Genomic DNA, 19,271 nt, shown 5'->3' with positions numbered 1-19,271 from the left:
TAGGATTTAAGATTTTGGTTTTAGAATTTGGATTTTGATATCTGGGGATATGATTAAATTTTTGTCAAAATGATTTCGGAACTAGAGTTTAAAATTTGCGATTTAGATTTTATTTAGGATAAAAGTGTCAATGAATGATGAAAACGACTACCAATGTTTTACATGAGAAAGTTATGAAAAAGAGTTTCTAAAATTCAACAAAAAAAAAAAAGAGTATCTAAAAATGTGTGAAAAGGCTGAGAAACTACGTACTAATGTTTTTGTTCTATAATAGTGGAACATACTGATATTAAAAGCTGATTTTAAGTATATTGGAAACATATACACAAGAAATTTTGAAAAGTGTTGTTAACTGAAAGTTTTTAAAGGTTTGTTAATGTCTTCGAATTGTGTGAAAAATTTTCATATTGCAGAAAATGTCCTTTAGTTATTACTATGTGGACAGCATGCAAGGGTAATTTATGTTAAAGCAAAATGAGAATGTTATTATCTAAAGGATGTTAGTATTTTCCACTGAGAAAATGTAAGTGTTACTGGAACAGGTTAAAAAACTAAAAAGACGGAACTAGTTGACACTTATAAATAGTAATTACCCCTAAGATGAATGTAGACTTAATTATAAATCTGAGTCTATATGACATGAATGACGAATGATCATATAATATGGGGAGAATGAAGAATGGTGACATACCGACATGTCTAGTCCTGTCAAATGCATATCTTTTGAACTCCCAACATCTCGTTTTTTATGATAATTATATAATCATGAAAAAGAGATGTGATGATCCATAAACTACTTGGTCTAAAGTGGAATATCCATAAAATTGAACTGTCTTAGTCATATCGTTATTCCACTCGAGGTTACATATCGATTTAAGCTAAAATTACTCTCTCTAATCAGTGTAAAATGTATCTAACAGTTGGCAAATTCCAAAAGTTTTGTAGATTTTCAACATGATATTTGTTAATTATAAAACATACAACGACAAGCTTCGTCCAAGATAAAGACTAGTGTCTTTTTTTTGGTTAAAGATAAAGATGAAAGATAAGGACTATTGTCACCAAAACTATTACAATAATGATAAAATGATGTCACTGACACCGTTTAAAACATATGAAATGTTTTGGATTTTACCCCTTAAGACTTTCTTACGAGAGCTAGCTAGCGTGGGACATCAGGACATGGAATGATCAAATATTTAAAATAGATATCCTTTTTATTTTTTTATCAATAGAGTGAAACAAATTAAATATGTTTAATATTCCCTCTAATTCAAAATATAAGATGTTCTAGAGAAGTTTTTTGTTTCATAATATAAGTTTCTATGCAACTTTTATATTAGTTTAGTATTTTATATTATGCAGTATTGTTTTTGATTAGTTGAACTTGTTAAAAGTAAAGATTTCTTAATCTGTATGTTTTAGTTAAAACATCTTATATTTTTGAAACGGAAAGAATATTATTTAAGATAAATAATGATATTTTACGTCGTTGGTTGTTATGTGTTTTTTTCTCTGGTTGTTACGTGTTTACATTACCTTTAGTATTTCTTTTGGTGGAGAGTACTATTTTTTTACAGATTAATGGATTGTAGCAGCGCTTACTTCCACGTTCTTTTAGCGAATCTATGATCACGTAGTAAAGAAGCATGAACAGTAACTTTACAACCTTTTTTACAAAAATTAAGTTTACACAACTACAGAAATATAGAATTTGACTTAGCAATTAGAGCTCCAGATAAATTCTACATGCGATCTCATTCTTCATAATTAGGGGATGACGTAAATATATATATTTCCAATTAGGTCTGGATATATATCAGTTAGTGCAGATAATTGTCAAAAATTATTAGATTTAATGCCAGAGTATATATATTTGGAAGAGTAGGATCACCGGGATTTTTTTAAAAAGAAATAGTGTATTTTGTTGTAAAACAAGTTGATTAATCCATCAACACATGTCATCACACATGTTATTACCATGTTAATAAGTAGTATGACTCATAACTCTTTCATTCCACTATAAATATGAATTGTACAACATGAGAAAGTGATAATAAGAAGACAAAAGCTTTTACTCTTCCCCCACTCTCTCGTAGCCTCTTCTCTCTCTCCCTCTCTTTAATATTTCTTGTTTTACTTTATAGAAAACTATATACATATATAGGTGTATTATAGTTATAGTTTATATTACGTTATCACATATAGGTGTATTATAGTTATAGTTTATATTACGTTATCAGCACGATCGTCTCTCTGCTTCAACCGATCCAACCGTTTCTATACAGATCACTCTTTTGAGGTAACATCTAATTTATGTCGAATTTGTTTATTTAAAATTTATTTAAATTCCTTTAAATTCAAGAATATATATATATATATATATATATGAGATATTTACGGAGTAAAAAGACTATGTCTTCTCCTNAACTTTACAACCTTTTTTACAAAAATTAAGTTTACACAACTACAGAAATATAGAATTTGACTTAGCAATTAGAGCTCCAGATAAATTCTACATGCGATCTCATTCTTCATAATTAGGGGATGACGTAAATATATATATTTCCAATTAGGTCTGGATATATATCAGTTAGTGCAGATAATTGTCAAAAATTATTAGATTTAATGCCAGAGTATATATATTTGGAAGAGTAGGATCACCGGGATTTTTTTAAAAAGAAATAGTGTATTTTGTTGTAAAACAAGTTGATTAATCCATCAACACATGTCATCACACATGTTATTACCATGTTAATAAGTAGTATGACTCATAACTCTTTCATTCCACTATAAATATGAATTGTACAACATGAGAAAGTGATAATAAGAAGACAAAAGCTTTTACTCTTCCCCCACTCTCTCGTAGCCTCTTCTCTCTCTCCCTCTCTTTAATATTTCTTGTTTTACTTTATAGAAAACTATATACATATATAGGTGTATTATAGTTATAGTTTATATTACGTTATCACATATAGGTGTATTATAGTTATAGTTTATATTACGTTATCAGCACGATCGTCTCTCTGCTTCAACCGATCCAACCGTTTCTATACAGATCACTCTTTTGAGGTAACATCTAATTTATGTCGAATTTGTTTATTTAAAATTTATTTAAATTCCTTTAAATTCAAGAATATATATATATATATATATATATGAGATATTTACGGAGTAAAAAGACTATGTCTTCTCCTTGATCATAATGGTAGGCATTGCCTCCTTGATCATATAGATCTACATTCTTGATCAGAAAGATAGGCTCTGCCTTCTCGATCATATGTTAAGATTTATATTATATTATGGAAGGCTCTGCCTCCTCAAAATCTCATGAATAAATTAATAATGGACTTATTATTCATGTAGATAATTATGTCAAATCTCGCCAGACTCGAAATCCTTGCCCTTGATGTATCTGGAAAAAATTATATGACATGGGCATCGGATGCACGAATGCATCTGAGATCGGATGGGCTTTTAAGCACCATCGATCCGTCGAAAACGACGTCAGATGAGGATAAGGCCAAGGCCATGGTGTTTTTACGCCACCACCTCCACGATAATCTGAAAAACGAGTACATCACGAAAGAAGATCCTGTAGATCTTTGGCAATCACTCAAAGATAGGTTTGATCACCAGAAATATGTGATCTTACCAAAGGCTAGACATGAGTGGTTAAATCTCCGGTTCTTGGATTACAAAAGTGTTGGTGAATTTAATTCCGCTATGTTCGGAATCACCTCCAGGATGGCTTTGTGTGGCGAAGAAGTGAGCGATTATGATATGATCGAAAAAACGCTCTCAACTTTTCATCCTGGAAATGTAATCCTGCAAGAACAATACCGGACCAAAGGATACACTCGATTTTCTGAGTTAATGCACGTTCTTCTTGTTGCTGAACAAAATAATCAACTCGTGATGCTGAATCATCAAACTCGCCCAACTGGATCAGCTCCACTTCCAGAAGTGAATGTTGCTTCATCCAGTTATAATTGGCAAGGACGAGGACGCGGACGCGGTCGAGGCCGTGGCCGTGGTCGTGGGTGTGGAGGAGGTCGTGGCCGAGGTAGAGGAAGAGGTCACTATTCTAATGATGCCAGCCGTGTTATAAAGAAAAAGGATGAGAGTAGTTGTTACAGATGCGGCATGAAAGGTCATTGGTACCAAACTTGTCGTATACCAAAGCATTTGGCCGATCTATATCAAGCGTCTCAAAAGGAAAAAGAAAGAGACGTTGAGACCAATCTCATCTCAAATGAAGCTGGACCTTCCTACCATGGTCTCAATGATGAAACTCATCTGGATATCGCAGATTTCCTCGTCAATCAAGAGAGTGGATAATCATGCGATTAAAATCTTTATGTAAAATATGCTTGTAAAACTTTTGGTGTTTAAAGTCTTTTTGTAATATATTTTAAATCTCCTAAGACTTTGTTATATATTAATGCATATATTATGAATGTTTTATCTCCAGAAAATGTCAACTTTTGAGATTGAGGATGAAGAAATGTGTCTAGCAGATAGTGCTACTACGCACTCAATATTTAGAGATAAAAAATATTTCTCCTCTCTTAAAATGAATGACTCTGCTAAAGGCGTGAGCACTATATCTGGAAATGCAAAGATTATAATGGGCTTTGGCGAAGCCAATTTTTCAATGCCAAGGGGAACAAAATTTGAAATAAAAGATGCATTATATTCCCCTAAGTCTCAACGAAACTTGATAAGTTTCAGAGATATCCGAAGAAATGGATATCATATAAAGACTATGAATAAGAATGGCATTGAATATCTTTGCATCAAATCCGAGGAAAAACATATATTGGAAGAGTTACCAATGTTATCCTCTGGATTATATTGCACAAAAATAAATGTATTCGCATCGTATGTTACAGTAAACTCAAAGTTTACTAATACGTTTAAGATTTGGCATGAGAGACTTGGACATCCTGGTTCAATCATGATGCGAAAAATTGTGCAAAATTCTAATGGCCACCCGTTAAAAAACCAGAAAATTTATTGTTCTGGTGAGTTTTCATGTGATGCATGTTCTCAAGGAAAACTCATAATTAGGCCATCGCCAACCAAAGTCGGGAATGAATTGCCAATATTCTTAGAGAGAATACATGGTGATATATGTGGACCTATTCACCCTTCATGCGGGCCATTTCGTTATTTTATGGTAATGATTGACGCATCTAGTAGATGGTCATATGTGTGTCTTTTGACAACACGAAATACGGCTTTCACAAAATTCATTTCCCAAATAATCAGGTTAAAAGCACAATTCCCTGATTATGCCATAAAGAAAGTAAGGCTTGATAACGCTGGTGAATTCACTTCACAAGCTTTTAATGAATATTGTATGTCAATGGGAATTGATGTTGAACATCCGGTCCCTCATGTTCATACACAAAATGGCATGGCTGAATCTTTGATTAAACGGTTACAACTCATTGCTAGACCGTTGATATTGAGAACAAAACTCCCAATTTCTATATGGGGTCATGCTATATTGCATGCTGCAGCGTTGGTCCAAATACGACCAAGTGCATACAATACATATTCCCCTTTACAATTAACGTCTGGTCAAGAACCAAACATTTCTCATCTCCGTGTTTTTGGATGTGCGGTTTATGTTCCTATAGCCCCACCGCAAAGAACAAAAATGGGGCCACAAAGGAGATTGGGAATATACGTCGGTTATGCATCACCGAGTATCATAAATTATCTTGAACCACAAACTGGTGATATGTTTACAGCACGTTTTGCTGATTGCCATTTTAATGAAGATGAATTTCCAGCGTTAGGGGGAGGAATTAAACAGGTACCAAAAGAGATTACATGGAATACACCATCTTTGGTACATCTTGATCCCCCTACGAATCAACGTGAGCTGGAAGTTCAGAAAATTGTACATTTACAAAATTTGGCAAATCAATTACCAGATGCGTTCACAGATACAAAAAGGGTGACAAAATCACATATTCCCGCTGCAAATGCACCATCAAGAGTTGAAATTCCTAGAGAGGAAATCGATGGGAAAAAGGTTAATGAGCCTAAAGTTCAATTGAAACGGGGGAGGCCAATAGGTTCTAAAGATAAAAATCCCCGAAAGAAAAAGAAAATGGGAGACGGAAATGAAAAGGTTCAAGAGGAACCAAGTGAAGAGAAAAGTCATCAGGAAGACGATACAGAAAATTATGAGATCTCTATTAACTATGCCCAAGATGGAAAATTATGGGCTAGAGATGAAATCGATGATGATAATGGAATATTTTCTTTTTCTGTATCTAAAGAGATTGATTATGAAAATGATGATCCTGATCCAAGGTCTGTGTCAGAGTGCCAACAAAGGCCTGACTGGGAGAAATGGAAAAGTGCAATGCAAACTGAATTGTTCTCCCTTAATAAAAGAAATGTCTTCGGACCTATTGTCACTGCATCTAATGATATAAAACCTGTTGGGTGCAAGTGGGTTTTCGTGAGAAAGAGAAATGAGAAAGATGAGATAACACGATATAAAGCCCGACTTGTTGCACAAGGTTTTTCTCAAAGGCCGGGAGTTGATTATGAGGAAACATATTCTCCGGTCATGGATGCAATTACATTCAGATACTTAATGAGTCTAACAGCTTCTAATAATTTAGAAATGTACCTTATGGATGTAGTGACAGCGTATTTATATGGATCATTGGATAATGAAATACACATGAAAATTCCAGAAGGATTTAAGGTTCCTGAGACTTTAAAGGAAAAGCCTAATGAGATATATGCGGTAAAATTACAGCGATCACTTTACGGATTAAAACAATCCGGACGCATGTGGTATAATCGCTTAAGCGATTACTTATTGAAGAAAGGATATGTAAATAATGAAATATGCCCTTGCGTCTTTATAAAGAAATCCTCATCGGGATTTGTGATCATTGCTGTATATGTTGATGATCTCAATATAATTGGAACTCAAAAGGAGATTGATGATGCTAGAACTCATATGAAAGAAGAGTTCGAAATGAAAGATCTTGGAAAGACAAAATTTTGTCTCGGTCTTCAAATAGAACATCTCCAAGATGGAGTATTTGTGCATCAGTCAAATTATACGAAAAAGATTTTAAAGCGCTTTTATATGGATAAAGCGACTCCTTTGAGTACTCCAATGGTCGGTAGGTCCCTGAATGTTGACACAGATCCATTCAGACCTTGTGAAGAGAATGAAAAAATACTTGGTCCCGAAGTACCTTATATGAGTGCTATCGGTGGACTTATGTATCTTGCAAATTGTACCCGACCAGACATTGCATTTGCAACTAATTTACTTGCAAGATACAACTCAGCTCCTACCCGCAGGCACTGGAATGGAATTAAGCACATATTACGTTATCTTCAAGGTACGATTGACTTGGGATTGTTGTATCGTAGAAACTCTGCGTTTGGTCTAGTTGGTTTTGCAGATGCAGGATATTTATCGGATCCACATAAATCTCGATCCCAAACTGGATACGTTTTCACAATTGGAGGAACTGCAATCTCGTGGCGTTCACAAAAACAGACTTTGGTCGCCACCTCTTCGAACCACGCAGAACTAATAGCGCTTCATGAAGCATGCAGAGAATGTGTATGGCTCAGGTCCTTGTCAAATCATATAAAAGATGCAAGTGGAATGGTCAGCAGTAAGGAGCCAACGACGCTATACGAAGACAATGCAGCTTGTGTCGCTCAAATCAAAGAAGGTTATATCAAGAGCGACAGAACAAAACATATTCCTCCAAGATTCTTCTCCTACGCTCAAGAACTCGAGAAGAACAAGGAAGTCAATATCCAATATATCCGATCAAGTGACAACGCAGCAGATCTCTTTACAAAATCGCTTCCGACTACCATGTTCAGAAAGCATATTCATAGTATCGGAATGCGTCATCTACGAGATCTTTGAAGAAAAGACCACTCATATCTTTTCCAGGGGGAGATTACGTCACTGTACTCTTTTTCCCTTGTCATGGTTTTTATCCCAATGGGTTTTTCCATGATAAGGTTTTTAACGAGGCAGTACGTAGTTCTCTAGTGATGGATAATCAAGGGGGAGTGTTGTAAAACAAGTTGATTAATCCATCAACACATGTCATCACACATGTCATTACCATGTTAATAAGTAGTATGACTCATAACTCTTTCATTCCACTATAAATATGAATTGTACAACATGAGAAAGTGATAATAAGAAGACAAAAGCTTTTACTCTTCTCCCACTTTCTCGTAGCCTCTTCTCTCTCTCCCTCTCTTTAATATTTCTTGTTTTACTTTATAGAAAACTATATACACATATAGGTGTATTATAGTTATAGTTTATATTACGTTATCACATATAAGTGTATTATAGTTATAGTTTATATTGTTATTTTTGTAAATGCACCGGGTCCACTTTTTTTTTTGCTAGATTTTATACATAAATTTAATTAAAACCTTTTCTAAAGAATTTATATTTTATGTTTATAATTTTTTTATATATATAGTTTTGCACAGGGTCCGTCACTCAGTTGTATTTATAACGATGGAGACGGCCACGGCCTTGAAACTACTATCATACATAATCTACAACATTTTTACAAGATATATAATGTGAATTTCAGAATCTAAACCTTAAAAGGATTCCTCTGTCCGAAGGATTCATAGTTGTCTGAATGACTGACTATTAAAAATATTGTTTTCTTTTTCACGAAAACAAGAGAAGGTACCGCCAACAAGTTCCACAGTTAACGGTTAAGATTGCTTAAACCAACAATATGGGATTTTGAGTTTTGCTAGCTAGGTTTGACAATGATTGCGGTTTAGCTCGTACATTCTGTTTGATTATATAATGCTTGATGTGTTTTTGGTCAGTTTTAGTTAATTTTGGATTTGATTCACCAAGCTAGTTCAATTTGATTCGGTGTCAGTTTTCTAACCTTGGTTGAATTGTCACTTTGATTTAATTTTGGTTCAGGTAAATCTGATCGGTTTATACCGACGTAGCCCTACCTATTTCCCACTAACTATAAACGAATAGTTTAAATGAATTCCATAGGTTTAATTAACGACATTATACCGCGCGCAAATCTAGAGTGGATCCGACATTACTTTCTTGCATATCTTTTGTGAGGTGTTGAATTTCTTAAATCAAAAATTTATCTGTCTCTCTAATGATGGGACTATGCAAAACTCCAAAAACGGAAAACGTATCATTGACTCCTTTATTACTTTTTAAGAGATTTCGACCAAAATCGTCAAAAACGACTTTACAAAAATGCTGACATTTTAAAATTAATAAAAAAGGTATCTGAACCACTTGAAATTCTCTATTAATATGCTTTTGTTCTAATATCTAGGGATCAAGTAAGTCGGCAGGTTAATCACATTTAGTGGATTAATTTAATTGACGGTGGCCATTAGAGTCGAACCTGCGTAAAGCATTGGAATAAATTTGGTTATAAACTGATATAACGGCCGGTTAGCCATGCATATATGATTTGGCATTTTCATCCGGTTTACATCATTTAATGTTATCTTATACGTAAAAATATCACAAAAGCAATTAATCATAACTGGTCGTATATATCGAGAAGAAGGGGAAAAAAATCACAAAAGCAACAAAGAAGAGGACAATGATAACAGCAAAGACCCATGGCAATAAGCAAAGTACAAATTTTAAATATAAACTCGTATATTTCCGTATAAAAGGCATTGCCGATATTTTTTGTGGAAAACTTCCTTTTGCCAGTTGCTATTTCAAGGGTGTTTTTAATAATTGTTTAGTACAAAATATCTTGGGTTAGTGCTGCTTGATTTAGTAATGTTGAATATTATTTTATGCAAAAAAGTGCTAGACAATGGAGTAGTAATTCAACGTGTGATGTCTAAGCGATTATATAGGTACGAATATATATATATATATATAGTTGGTAGAGATTCATACATTAGTGTTAAGAATTAAGATAATTTAAAATTTCCGTAACACTTGGCAATTTACCCTAGTACTACATCCCTACTTATCTTTACCAAAAGAAATTGTGAAATTAAAATCAAAGTACTTACTAAAGCTCTGCGCTCGCGTTAGCTTATTATACACCTAATTAAATGTATATTATGGGTTATTTAGCCAATAAATAGTAGGTACGCATATTGATACTATAATACATTGTACGTGACGTGAGTTAGAACGTTTTGAACCGGAAAAATTATAAATTATCTTCACACAGTAATAAAATTTCAAATTAAGAAGCTTATGAATATCAAACAGTTTAACGTATATATTTGGGTAATATCTGGTTGAAAAAAAATTGGGTAAATATCTAACACTCAAACTTGAAAACCACGTACCGGAATCGAGCTTCCTCCGCTCCCAAAAGACAACCCAAAGCTAGCCATATCACTTCGAAGTTATGGACTTATGGTTCAGCTTCAGCCGACCGTTTCCTACTACCACAAGCTAGTACACTCTCCGTTAGGTTGTAATTAATCGCTTCTTTTACCCATATCCGTTGGGTTGAAATTGGGACCAGTATTATCAGAATAAAAAATAGAAAACTATACTTTACATAATAAAACAAAAATAATCATCTACGTTGCGTATTTATATGCTCCCGTGTCTTTAACACATTTGAATATTGTGTGTGTATTCATGCATTACGTGGTTCAAATCTAGATAGAAGTTGTGTCTCATGACCTTTCTTTTCTTGTTTTTTTTTTTTTGTTTCTTTTCAACAAAACATGACCGCTTCAGATAAATGATATATACAACTTTTTTTTTTTTTTTCAACAGATAAATGATAAAAGTGGTATAGAACATATCAACAACAAAATGTCGACATTGATATATATGAACTTGAGTTCAACATATTTCTAAATACATTAATTAATAGTGAGTTGGCAATAAAATGATTACATTGATAGTATGTTGGAGAATTTAATATGAAAGGACATTGCAATGGTTGTTGGATGATTTTTCCTTGTCCTGCACTGGTTGTTGGATGATGTGACACTACAGTGTCAATAATTTTGTAAAATATAAAGTAAAATAAGATAATTTTTGGACTGACTCTTAAAAAGGATTTTTGTTCTCTTTTCTTTTTAATTCCCTTAACGAACGGTTTCTCAAAAATACATTTTTAATTTTTTTTGTCAAAACAGTATTATTTATTGAACCTCTCCATTCACCCCTTAATAAAATAAGGTAATAAAATCGGTATACATTATTATAAAATTAAAAAACTTAAACCATACTTTAATAAACCGAAAACGACATATATAAAATCTAAACCCTAACCATCTCATTTGTGAACCCAAACCATATATAATTTCGTTCTACTTATAAAATCTAAACCCTAACCATCTTATTTGTGAACCCAAACCGACATATAATTTCGTTCTAATTGTAAAATCTAAACCCTAACATCTCATTTGTGAACTCAAACCGACATATTATTTTGTTCTACTTGTAAAATCTAAACCCTAACTATCTCATTTGTGAACCCAAACCGACATATAATTTCGTTCTAATTGTAAAATCTAAACCCTAACCACTTTATTTGTAAACCCAAACCGACATAATTTTATTCTAAGTTTAAATAAGTTTAAAAGTCTAAACCAAGCCAATATTTAACTTTCATTAATTAAAAGTATACATAATTTTTTTCCTTAATTTGGTTTGCTTTTAAATTTAATTTTAATTTATTTTTGAAATAAAATATTAAATGGAAGATTCTGATTGGCTGAGAGAAGAGGGGGTGAATAGAGAGGTTCACCCTAGAGTGAACCTAAGTATTTTTCTTATTGTAAACACTTTCCAAAATAAAAAGGTTTAAAGGGAGTTTTAAACGTCTACTAGCTCTTAATTAACTAATTTCAGACCCTTTAAAAAATATATATCAGAACACTAGCTTATAGTAGATATGTTTTTAATAACTCGGTGGGGTTTTAATATAAACATAGTAATTGGTAACCAATTTAGAAATGTTCTCTTCTCTTATCTAATTATTTCTCTATCGAGTAAATTATATATATCACTGATTATTTTGGATATTCATGACAAACATTTTCAACACAGATATAAGAGATGGTTTAAAGCTAAAATCTTGATGTAACATCACCTCACCTCTTTTCTGATTGTTATGTTAACCTTTATTGCAACTAGAAGAGCTTTTTACAAACAAGGTGACTATTTGAAAGGTTTTGAAAGAATTTAATCAAATAAAGTGTGATAAGAAAGTATAGAGAGAGTAATGAAGTGTCGAAGATTTATATAAGCTACGTGTGCCAAACCAGCCCATGAGAAGAGGTATTGTGTATTTGCACAAGTAGCATAACATCACATATTTTGGATATATAGTAGTTACAGGATCATATCAATTAGTTTTACTATCCTATGGCCTCCAGGTCGTACCAGTTAATCAGCTTTCTTATGTCAGGCATTACGTCGAACTACGAACACCAAAACCGAATCTTGTTTTCATAATTTGCCCAAAACACACAGAAACTGAAGACAAATGAAATTATATATATTGTCAGTTTAAGTGAATGTATTAGGCTATTAGAACACAACAGGGGGGATATTAATTAATGTCTAGGGGCTGAAGACTGAAGACAATCTTTCATAATCTCCTGAATCCTTCTCTGCAACACCTTGTCCTTAACCCTACCAATCATGTCTTCATAGAAAGCTTGAAGCCTCATAAGCTGACTCTTGTCTGCACTCTCCAGCATCTCTCCCCACTCTTTGCCCATATCGAAATACCCTGATACCCGTAATGAATACGGAATATCTTCTTCTTCGTTAAACGGTTTTCCAAATATGGATCCATGGAGTATGCTTGCATATCTTTCCATCACCATTAGCTTTGATTCTAGCCGTTTCATCTCCTCGGTTGATGCGCTTTTTTCATCATCAGGCACTACTTCTTCTTTCTCCGATTTCAGCTCATTCGGCCAGAAGACGAGAGTAGGGACATAATGGTCGCTAACATCCCCAGACCCGAGCACTCCATTTCTTCCTCTTCCCCAAGACCACAGCTTGTAACCACCATTTGCCACAAGAACTGTATGTGCTGCCCCGCAAGAAACTTGCACCGGGTCACGAAATCTTGACCCACCTGAAATTTTTCTTGGAACACTGTCATCTCCTGCTTCCACCTCTGTAAAGTTGACATCGGGGCATAACCCTAAACCTCTCTCCATTCCCCATGACCACACATAGCCGTTAGATGACACCACGCTTGTGTGGAATAACCCACAGTCTACAGAAACTAAATAAGTGTGTTCAGGGAGCTCTGAAACTGGCTCTGGTATCGATGAGCTCTTGGTACTTCCATGCCCAAGCTGACCATTTTCGCCAAAGCCGAATGTCCAACAATTGCTCGGTCCTTTCGGGTTCTCCTTCTTGCAGGTGAGAAGAGCTGTGTGATGAGCACCACAAGCTATGTCGTAGACTGTAAGACCAGAGTCCTGGTTAAATGTCTCCACAATCTGAGGTATTGCTCGCCTTTCTCTATCCCCAAGTCCTAACTGGCCACGATGATTATTTCCCCAAGAATACAAAACAGAATCATCATAACTATTGTCTTTGTGGATCCCACTGGGACCAACTAGGGCAACAACGTGTTCATCCCCACATGCTACCTTCAAAACAGTCCGGCCATGGAACTCGGGTATAGGAAACGGAATCGGGATGCCAGTAAAAGACACAGGAGGCTCAGGCCCACTGTCTTGTGGAGGAACATTCCCCCACATCCAAAGCCCTCCAACACTATCGATGGCAAGAGACATCATGGATCCGGCCTTGACAGTACAAACCTAACAAGCGTAAAGGAAATTGTTCTGATCCAGGCTTTTGACATATATAAACCGACACTAAAGCGTTTCCAGGACCATACCTTTAAATCTGATCTGGTCTCTCTACCTGAATCATTTAGAGAGGAACTCGATCCTTCTTGTTCAAAGAAACTTTTTATCAAGTATGGTGCCAAGGAGTTCTCACCATCAAAACCAAGCTGACCATCCATTTATCAGTCAAGGATTGAAGACATAATAGATTGTAGCAGGCAATCTAGAGAACAGAACACTAAAAGAATGTAGTTTATCAATCATATAAAACTAGAAAAGGTAACAGTCAGATAAAGGATACAAATGTTATAACCCCAAGACCAAACCGAGCCATCATCTGCCAAAAGCTTACAAGGCAAAAGAAACAAAAAAAAAAAACAAGATAATGGTCAATAGAGATCCTTAATCATATCAACTTCGTATAACATAAAACAAAACTTCTGTTCGTACAATGGTCCTAAACTTCTTATAGCCCTTTCGATTAACAAAATCAAGAAACTCTAACTTAATCAAGCTAAAACGTTTCCATCATTTGTATAAGATACAAAGACAACTCAAGCATACTTTTCAATTACACAAATGGAAGTTCATAAATGCAGAACAAGGGAGCTAATTTGATCAAACGAAAACTTCTGATCATCACAAATCACCAATTTCTCAAAATAAATCTGTCTACACCAAATCAGCAGCACAAAGCTAATAATAGAAGACCAGTGAAAATTAAACATATGAATAGAAGAAAGCACCTGAGACAGCGAGACTATGATAAGCACCAGCAGCAATACCAACGATCCGAGCCCGATCTCCAGCTACTTGACCTGAGAACTCGAACTCGACTCGAACTGGTACAAGCTCGTCAGATTCCTTACCCGTACCAAGACGGCCAAACATCCCTCTTCCCCATGAGTAAACACATCCATCGCCTTCAAAAACAAATTTCAATGAACAAAAAATTCAAACTCAGGATGAGTAAACTTAATCTGCTGTGGAATTATAATTTGTACCGGTCAGAACGATGGTATGCGCTTCACCGGCGGCAATAGAGATTATTTTGCGGGATAAATCTTCTGATATCGGTATCGCCGCCGCCGCTTGATCCTCCATTGCTACTGCTTTTGAGGATTTCTCTGTGGGCTTTTTTTTTTGTTAACGGATAAGGTTTGTGCTCAGTTCGCTTATGCACAAATTTCTTGAGGCTTTCACCGATCAAAAGACGACAAATTATCCCCAAAATATCTTCAGTCACACAGTCTCAGTTCTCAGCAGCGTAGTAGTACTGTTTGAATGCCATGTTTCTGAGTTATTGGGATAGGCCCATATATCTAATTAGGCCCATTTATTGGGATAGGCCCATATACCTAATTAGGCCCATTTGTAAAAAGAGATTAATTTATTTATTTATGATTCTAACGGAGAAAGGTATATGTCTCGTTTGCTTAAAAAAAGATTCATGCCACAAACAAACAATTCATGAGCACCAAAACTTAAACATCCAGTTCCTTAATTAAATTTTTAAGAGGGTCCAGTTAGGTAGAGCACTTATATATTTGATTTTCTGATCAAGACATGACAAGGAACTATGTTAAACATAAGGTACACCAACACCACCAAGAGTTAAAATTTTCCAAATTAAAATATGGATCAAGAAGCTCTTCTCGTCGGGAGACCTATCTCGAAACGTAGTATTCCGACCATTCCTTTTATTCTTGGTATGATTACTTCTCGTATTCAAAGGAGATGAATATAGATAGTTTTTTTTTTTTTTTTTTTTAAAATAATTCTTGATTAAATGGTTTTGGATAGCAAGTCAAGCGTTGGAGGTACTTGCATATTTTGGATTGGTACCGAACATGATACTCTTCTTGACGGTCGAATACGGCATGGGAACGGCGGAAGCTGCTAACATCATCTTCCTATGGTCTGCCGCCACCAATTTCTTCCCTCTTGTTGGTGCTTTTATTGCTGATTCTTACACGGGTCGGTTTCCTCTGATTGGGTTTGGATCCTCTATCAGCCTTCTGGTACATATTTTATATTTTTATATCAACCGTACCTTACAAGTGGAAACATTATATGTGAACCTACCATGTGAGAACTACAACAAATTGATTTCATTCCTTTTCTCGTCTTAAACTATTTTTTTTTCTAAGGACTAATAATCACAAGATTCACGTATTGTTTTCCTTAGCTCCTCATATATGCATGTTAGTTGATAACCATCCTTTATATTCCAATTTCCCCTCACCTCACCACAATCGAAGTTACTAAATATAAGATTCAAACTAATTATATATAACAAATGCAAAACAGGGAATGATTTTTTTATGGTTGACAACAACAATTCGACCAGAATGCGATAAATCAACACACGTATGCCAACAACCCACCTCAGTGCTCCAACTTTTTCTCCTTTATTCCTTTTTTGCCCTCACCGCCATCGGTGCCGGGGGCGTCAGGTCCTCCTGCTTGGCCTTCGCGGCCGACCAGCTCCAACCCAACCACACATCACGTACCGCCACGTCGTCAGCCCTAGAAACCCTCTTCAACTGGTACTACTTCTCCGTCATGCTCGCATGCTTTCTTTCTCAGTCGTTGTTGGTCTTCGTTCAGACAACGTATGGTTGGCAGATTGGTTTTGGAGTCTCTGTCGCTGCCATGGTTCTATCCGTCGCTTTATTCTTCGCGGCTTCTCCGTACTATGTAAGGTTTAAGTGTGAGTCCGGCCTTGTCGCTGGCCTNTTTTTTTTTTTTTTTTTTTTAAAATAATTCTTGATTAAATGGTTTTGGATAGCAAGTCAAGCGTTGGAGGTACTTGCATATTTTGGATTGGTACCGAACATGATACTCTTCTTGACGGTCGAATACGGCATGGGAACGGCGGAAGCTGCTAACATCATCTTCCTATGGTCTGCCGCCACCAATTTCTTCCCTCTTGTTGGTGCTTTTATTGCTGATTCTTACACGGGTCGGTTTCCTCTGATTGGGTTTGGATCCTCTATCAGCCTTCTGGTACATATTTTATATTTCTATATCAACCGTACCTTACAAGTGGAAACATTATATGTGAACCTACCATGTGAGAACTACAACAAATTGATTTCATTCCTTTTCTCGTCTTAAACTATTTTTTTTTCTAAGGACTAATAATCACAAGATTCACGTATTGTTTTCCTTAGCTCCTCATATATGCATGTTAGTTGATAACCATCCTTTATATTCCAATTTCCCCTCACCTCACCACAATCGAAGTTACTAAATATAAGATTCAAACTAATTATATATAACAAATGCAAAACAGGGAATGATTTTTTTATGGTTGACAACAACAATTCGACCAGAATGCGATAAATCAACACACGTATGCCAACAACCCACCTCAGTGCTCCAACTTTTTCTCCTTTATTCCTTTTTTGCCCTCACCGCCATCGGTGCCGGGGGCGTCAGGTCCTCCTGCTTGGCCTTCGCGGCCGACCAGCTCCAACCCAACCACACATCACGTACCGCCACGTCGTCAGCCCTAGAAACCCTCTTCAACTGGTACTACTTCTCCGTCATGCTCGCATGCTTTCTTTCTCAGTCGTTGTTGGTCTTCGTTCAGACAACGTATGGTTGGCAGATTGGTTTTGGAGTCTCTGTCGCTGCCATGGTTCTATCCGTCGCTTTATTCTTCGCGGCTTCTCCGTACTATGTAAGGTTTAAGTGTGAGTCCGGCCTTGTCGCTGGCCTTTTCCAGGTTCTCGTTGCTGCTTACAGAAACCGACACGTTGATTTGTCATCCGAGGAGCATATTATATCGTACCATCACGAAAGGGGCTCTTCTTTTTTAATTCCTAGCCAGAAATTGAGGTATGTTATATTGTAATTGTAGTAACTAGCTAGTAATAGTTATGTATATCATTTTTTCTTCATCTTGATTTTGCAACACGGCTGATAAATATGGAAATACTTTCTACTATAGGTATTTGAATAAAGCTTGCGTCATAAGTAACCCCAAGCAAGACCTAACCCTAACAGGGAACTCAAGCAATCCATGGCAGCTATGTAGGGTTCAACAAGTAGAAGATCTTAAATCTCTCATCAATGTCCTACCCATCTGGTCAACGGGAATCATCTTGTCACTTGTCACGGGTTGCCAAGTCTCCTTCATAGTCCTTCAAGCTAAGGCCATGGATCGCCGCACCTTCATTCAGGGTTTCCAGATTCCTTCAGGCTCTTACGGCATATTCTTGGTCATCTCCTTCGTGCTCTTCCTTGTTCTTTACGATCTTGTTATCGTCCCCTTAATATCTTGGATTCAAAGCGAGCCATTCCGATTGGGAGTTATGGTGAGAATGGGAGCTGGTTATGCAGTATCGGTTCTGTGCATCTCCACTCTTGCCGCTGTGGAACACGCCAGAAAACAAACCTCTGTAAGTATTTAAGTCAGATTTTGGTTCAACTTTGTTTGCTTTTCCCGGTTACTGATTTTGTTTTGGATAGCTGTTTCTCATTTTCTTTGTTTTCTATAAATATATCTTATATTAACAAAAACAAGTTGCCTGAATCTAAAGTAGGGTATAATTGTGGTTTTGGTTCACTAGAGAGACGAGAGAGGTACGATGTTGTCGGCGATGTGGCTATTACCGTACATGATACTAGGAGGCATTTCAGAAGCACTTAATGCAATAGCACAGAACGAGTTCTTCTACTCTGAGCTTCCCAAATCCATGTCAAGCGTCGCCACCACACTCTCCGGCCTCGGCATGTCCGCCGCAAGCCTCTTGTCATCCTGGATCATCACCATCGTAGACATCGCAACCTACGGGAGCTGGATCACAGAGAACATAGACGAGGGACACTTGGACTATTACTACTGGCTCTTGGTGGGATTATCTGTTCTCAATGTTTTTAATTTCGTGTGGTGTACCAAATCTTATGGTAAATGTAACATATAACGAAAAAGTGTGAAAAAAAATTGTAATTAACTTTTTGAATCTTCAAATTTTGTAAACGTTTTAAATATCATAATAATTGTTAAATCTTATAACACACACACAAACCTTAACTCATGATTTGGATCTTTAACCCGGATAAAAAGTAATCAAACAAATTGAATGGTGATATTCCAAGGTTCTGAATGGGTTATGCCATTTTTTTCCAACACGCTGCTCTGCTCCGTTAGTTCTTACAGTTACAGCTAACCAAACCATTCGGAACTACATTCTTAATTAAAGTCAACAGTGTGTAAACTATACACAAGTACACGACACGAACATATCAGTGTAGTAAAAAGAACATTAAAAAGATTGGTGATATATTTCTTCAGAAATTTAACAAATTTGTTTATATGGTTTGGAAGTAATAATAGTTGTAATTGTTTGTTTTTAATCATTATTTATGATAAAGGTTGCATGTCATACGTGGATTTAATATATTGG

The 19,271-nt window shown here is 35.7% G+C and overlaps 3 protein-coding genes across 5 annotated transcripts; 2 read left to right on the top strand and 1 right to left on the bottom strand.

The window, feature by feature from the left end:
• LOC104769391 lies at window positions 2,960-5,241 on the top strand. The gene is made up of 2 exons (XM_010493594.2): window positions 2,960-3,072; window positions 3,367-5,241. The coding sequence occupies exon 2, from the start codon at window positions 3,373-3,375 to the stop codon at window positions 4,339-4,341; it is 969 nt and encodes a 322-aa protein (XP_010491896.1). The 5' UTR covers window positions 2,960-3,072; window positions 3,367-3,372; the 3' UTR covers window positions 4,342-5,241.
• On the bottom strand, window positions 12,462-15,090 carry LOC104769390 (ultraviolet-B receptor UVR8). Of its 3 annotated transcripts, XM_010493591.2 has the most exons (5): window positions 14,859-15,090; window positions 14,601-14,777; window positions 14,156-14,191; window positions 13,905-14,029; window positions 12,462-13,824 (listed from the first exon to the last, which is right to left on the bottom strand). In XM_010493591.2, the coding sequence occupies exons 1-5, from the start codon at window positions 14,956-14,958 to the stop codon at window positions 12,592-12,594; spliced, it is 1,671 nt and encodes a 556-aa protein (XP_010491893.1). In that variant the 5' UTR covers window positions 14,959-15,090; the 3' UTR covers window positions 12,462-12,591. The 3 variants fall into 3 exon arrangements, with proteins under 3 accessions (XP_010491893.1, XP_010491894.1, XP_010491895.1); XM_010493592.1 differs by lacking the exon at window positions 14,859-15,090 and having other exon boundaries at window positions 13,905-14,021; XM_010493593.1 differs by lacking the exon at window positions 14,859-15,090 and having other exon boundaries at window positions 13,905-14,021; window positions 14,156-14,201; window positions 14,601-14,690.
• Window positions 15,442-18,839, top strand: LOC104769389 (protein NRT1/ PTR FAMILY 1.3-like). The gene is made up of 7 exons (XM_010493590.2): window positions 15,442-15,563; window positions 15,658-15,875; window positions 16,165-16,588; window positions 16,646-16,863; window positions 17,153-17,700; window positions 17,813-18,263; window positions 18,435-18,839. The coding sequence occupies exons 1-7, from the start codon at window positions 15,491-15,493 to the stop codon at window positions 18,786-18,788; spliced, it is 2,286 nt and encodes a 761-aa protein (XP_010491892.2). The 5' UTR covers window positions 15,442-15,490; the 3' UTR covers window positions 18,789-18,839.

The sequence above is a fragment of the Camelina sativa genome, chromosome 20 (assembly GCF_000633955.1).
Source record: "Camelina sativa cultivar DH55 chromosome 20, Cs, whole genome shotgun sequence".
NCBI lineage: Eukaryota > Viridiplantae > Streptophyta > Magnoliopsida > Brassicales > Brassicaceae > Camelina > Camelina sativa.
This window is presented reverse-complemented; position numbering and strand designations above follow the sequence as displayed.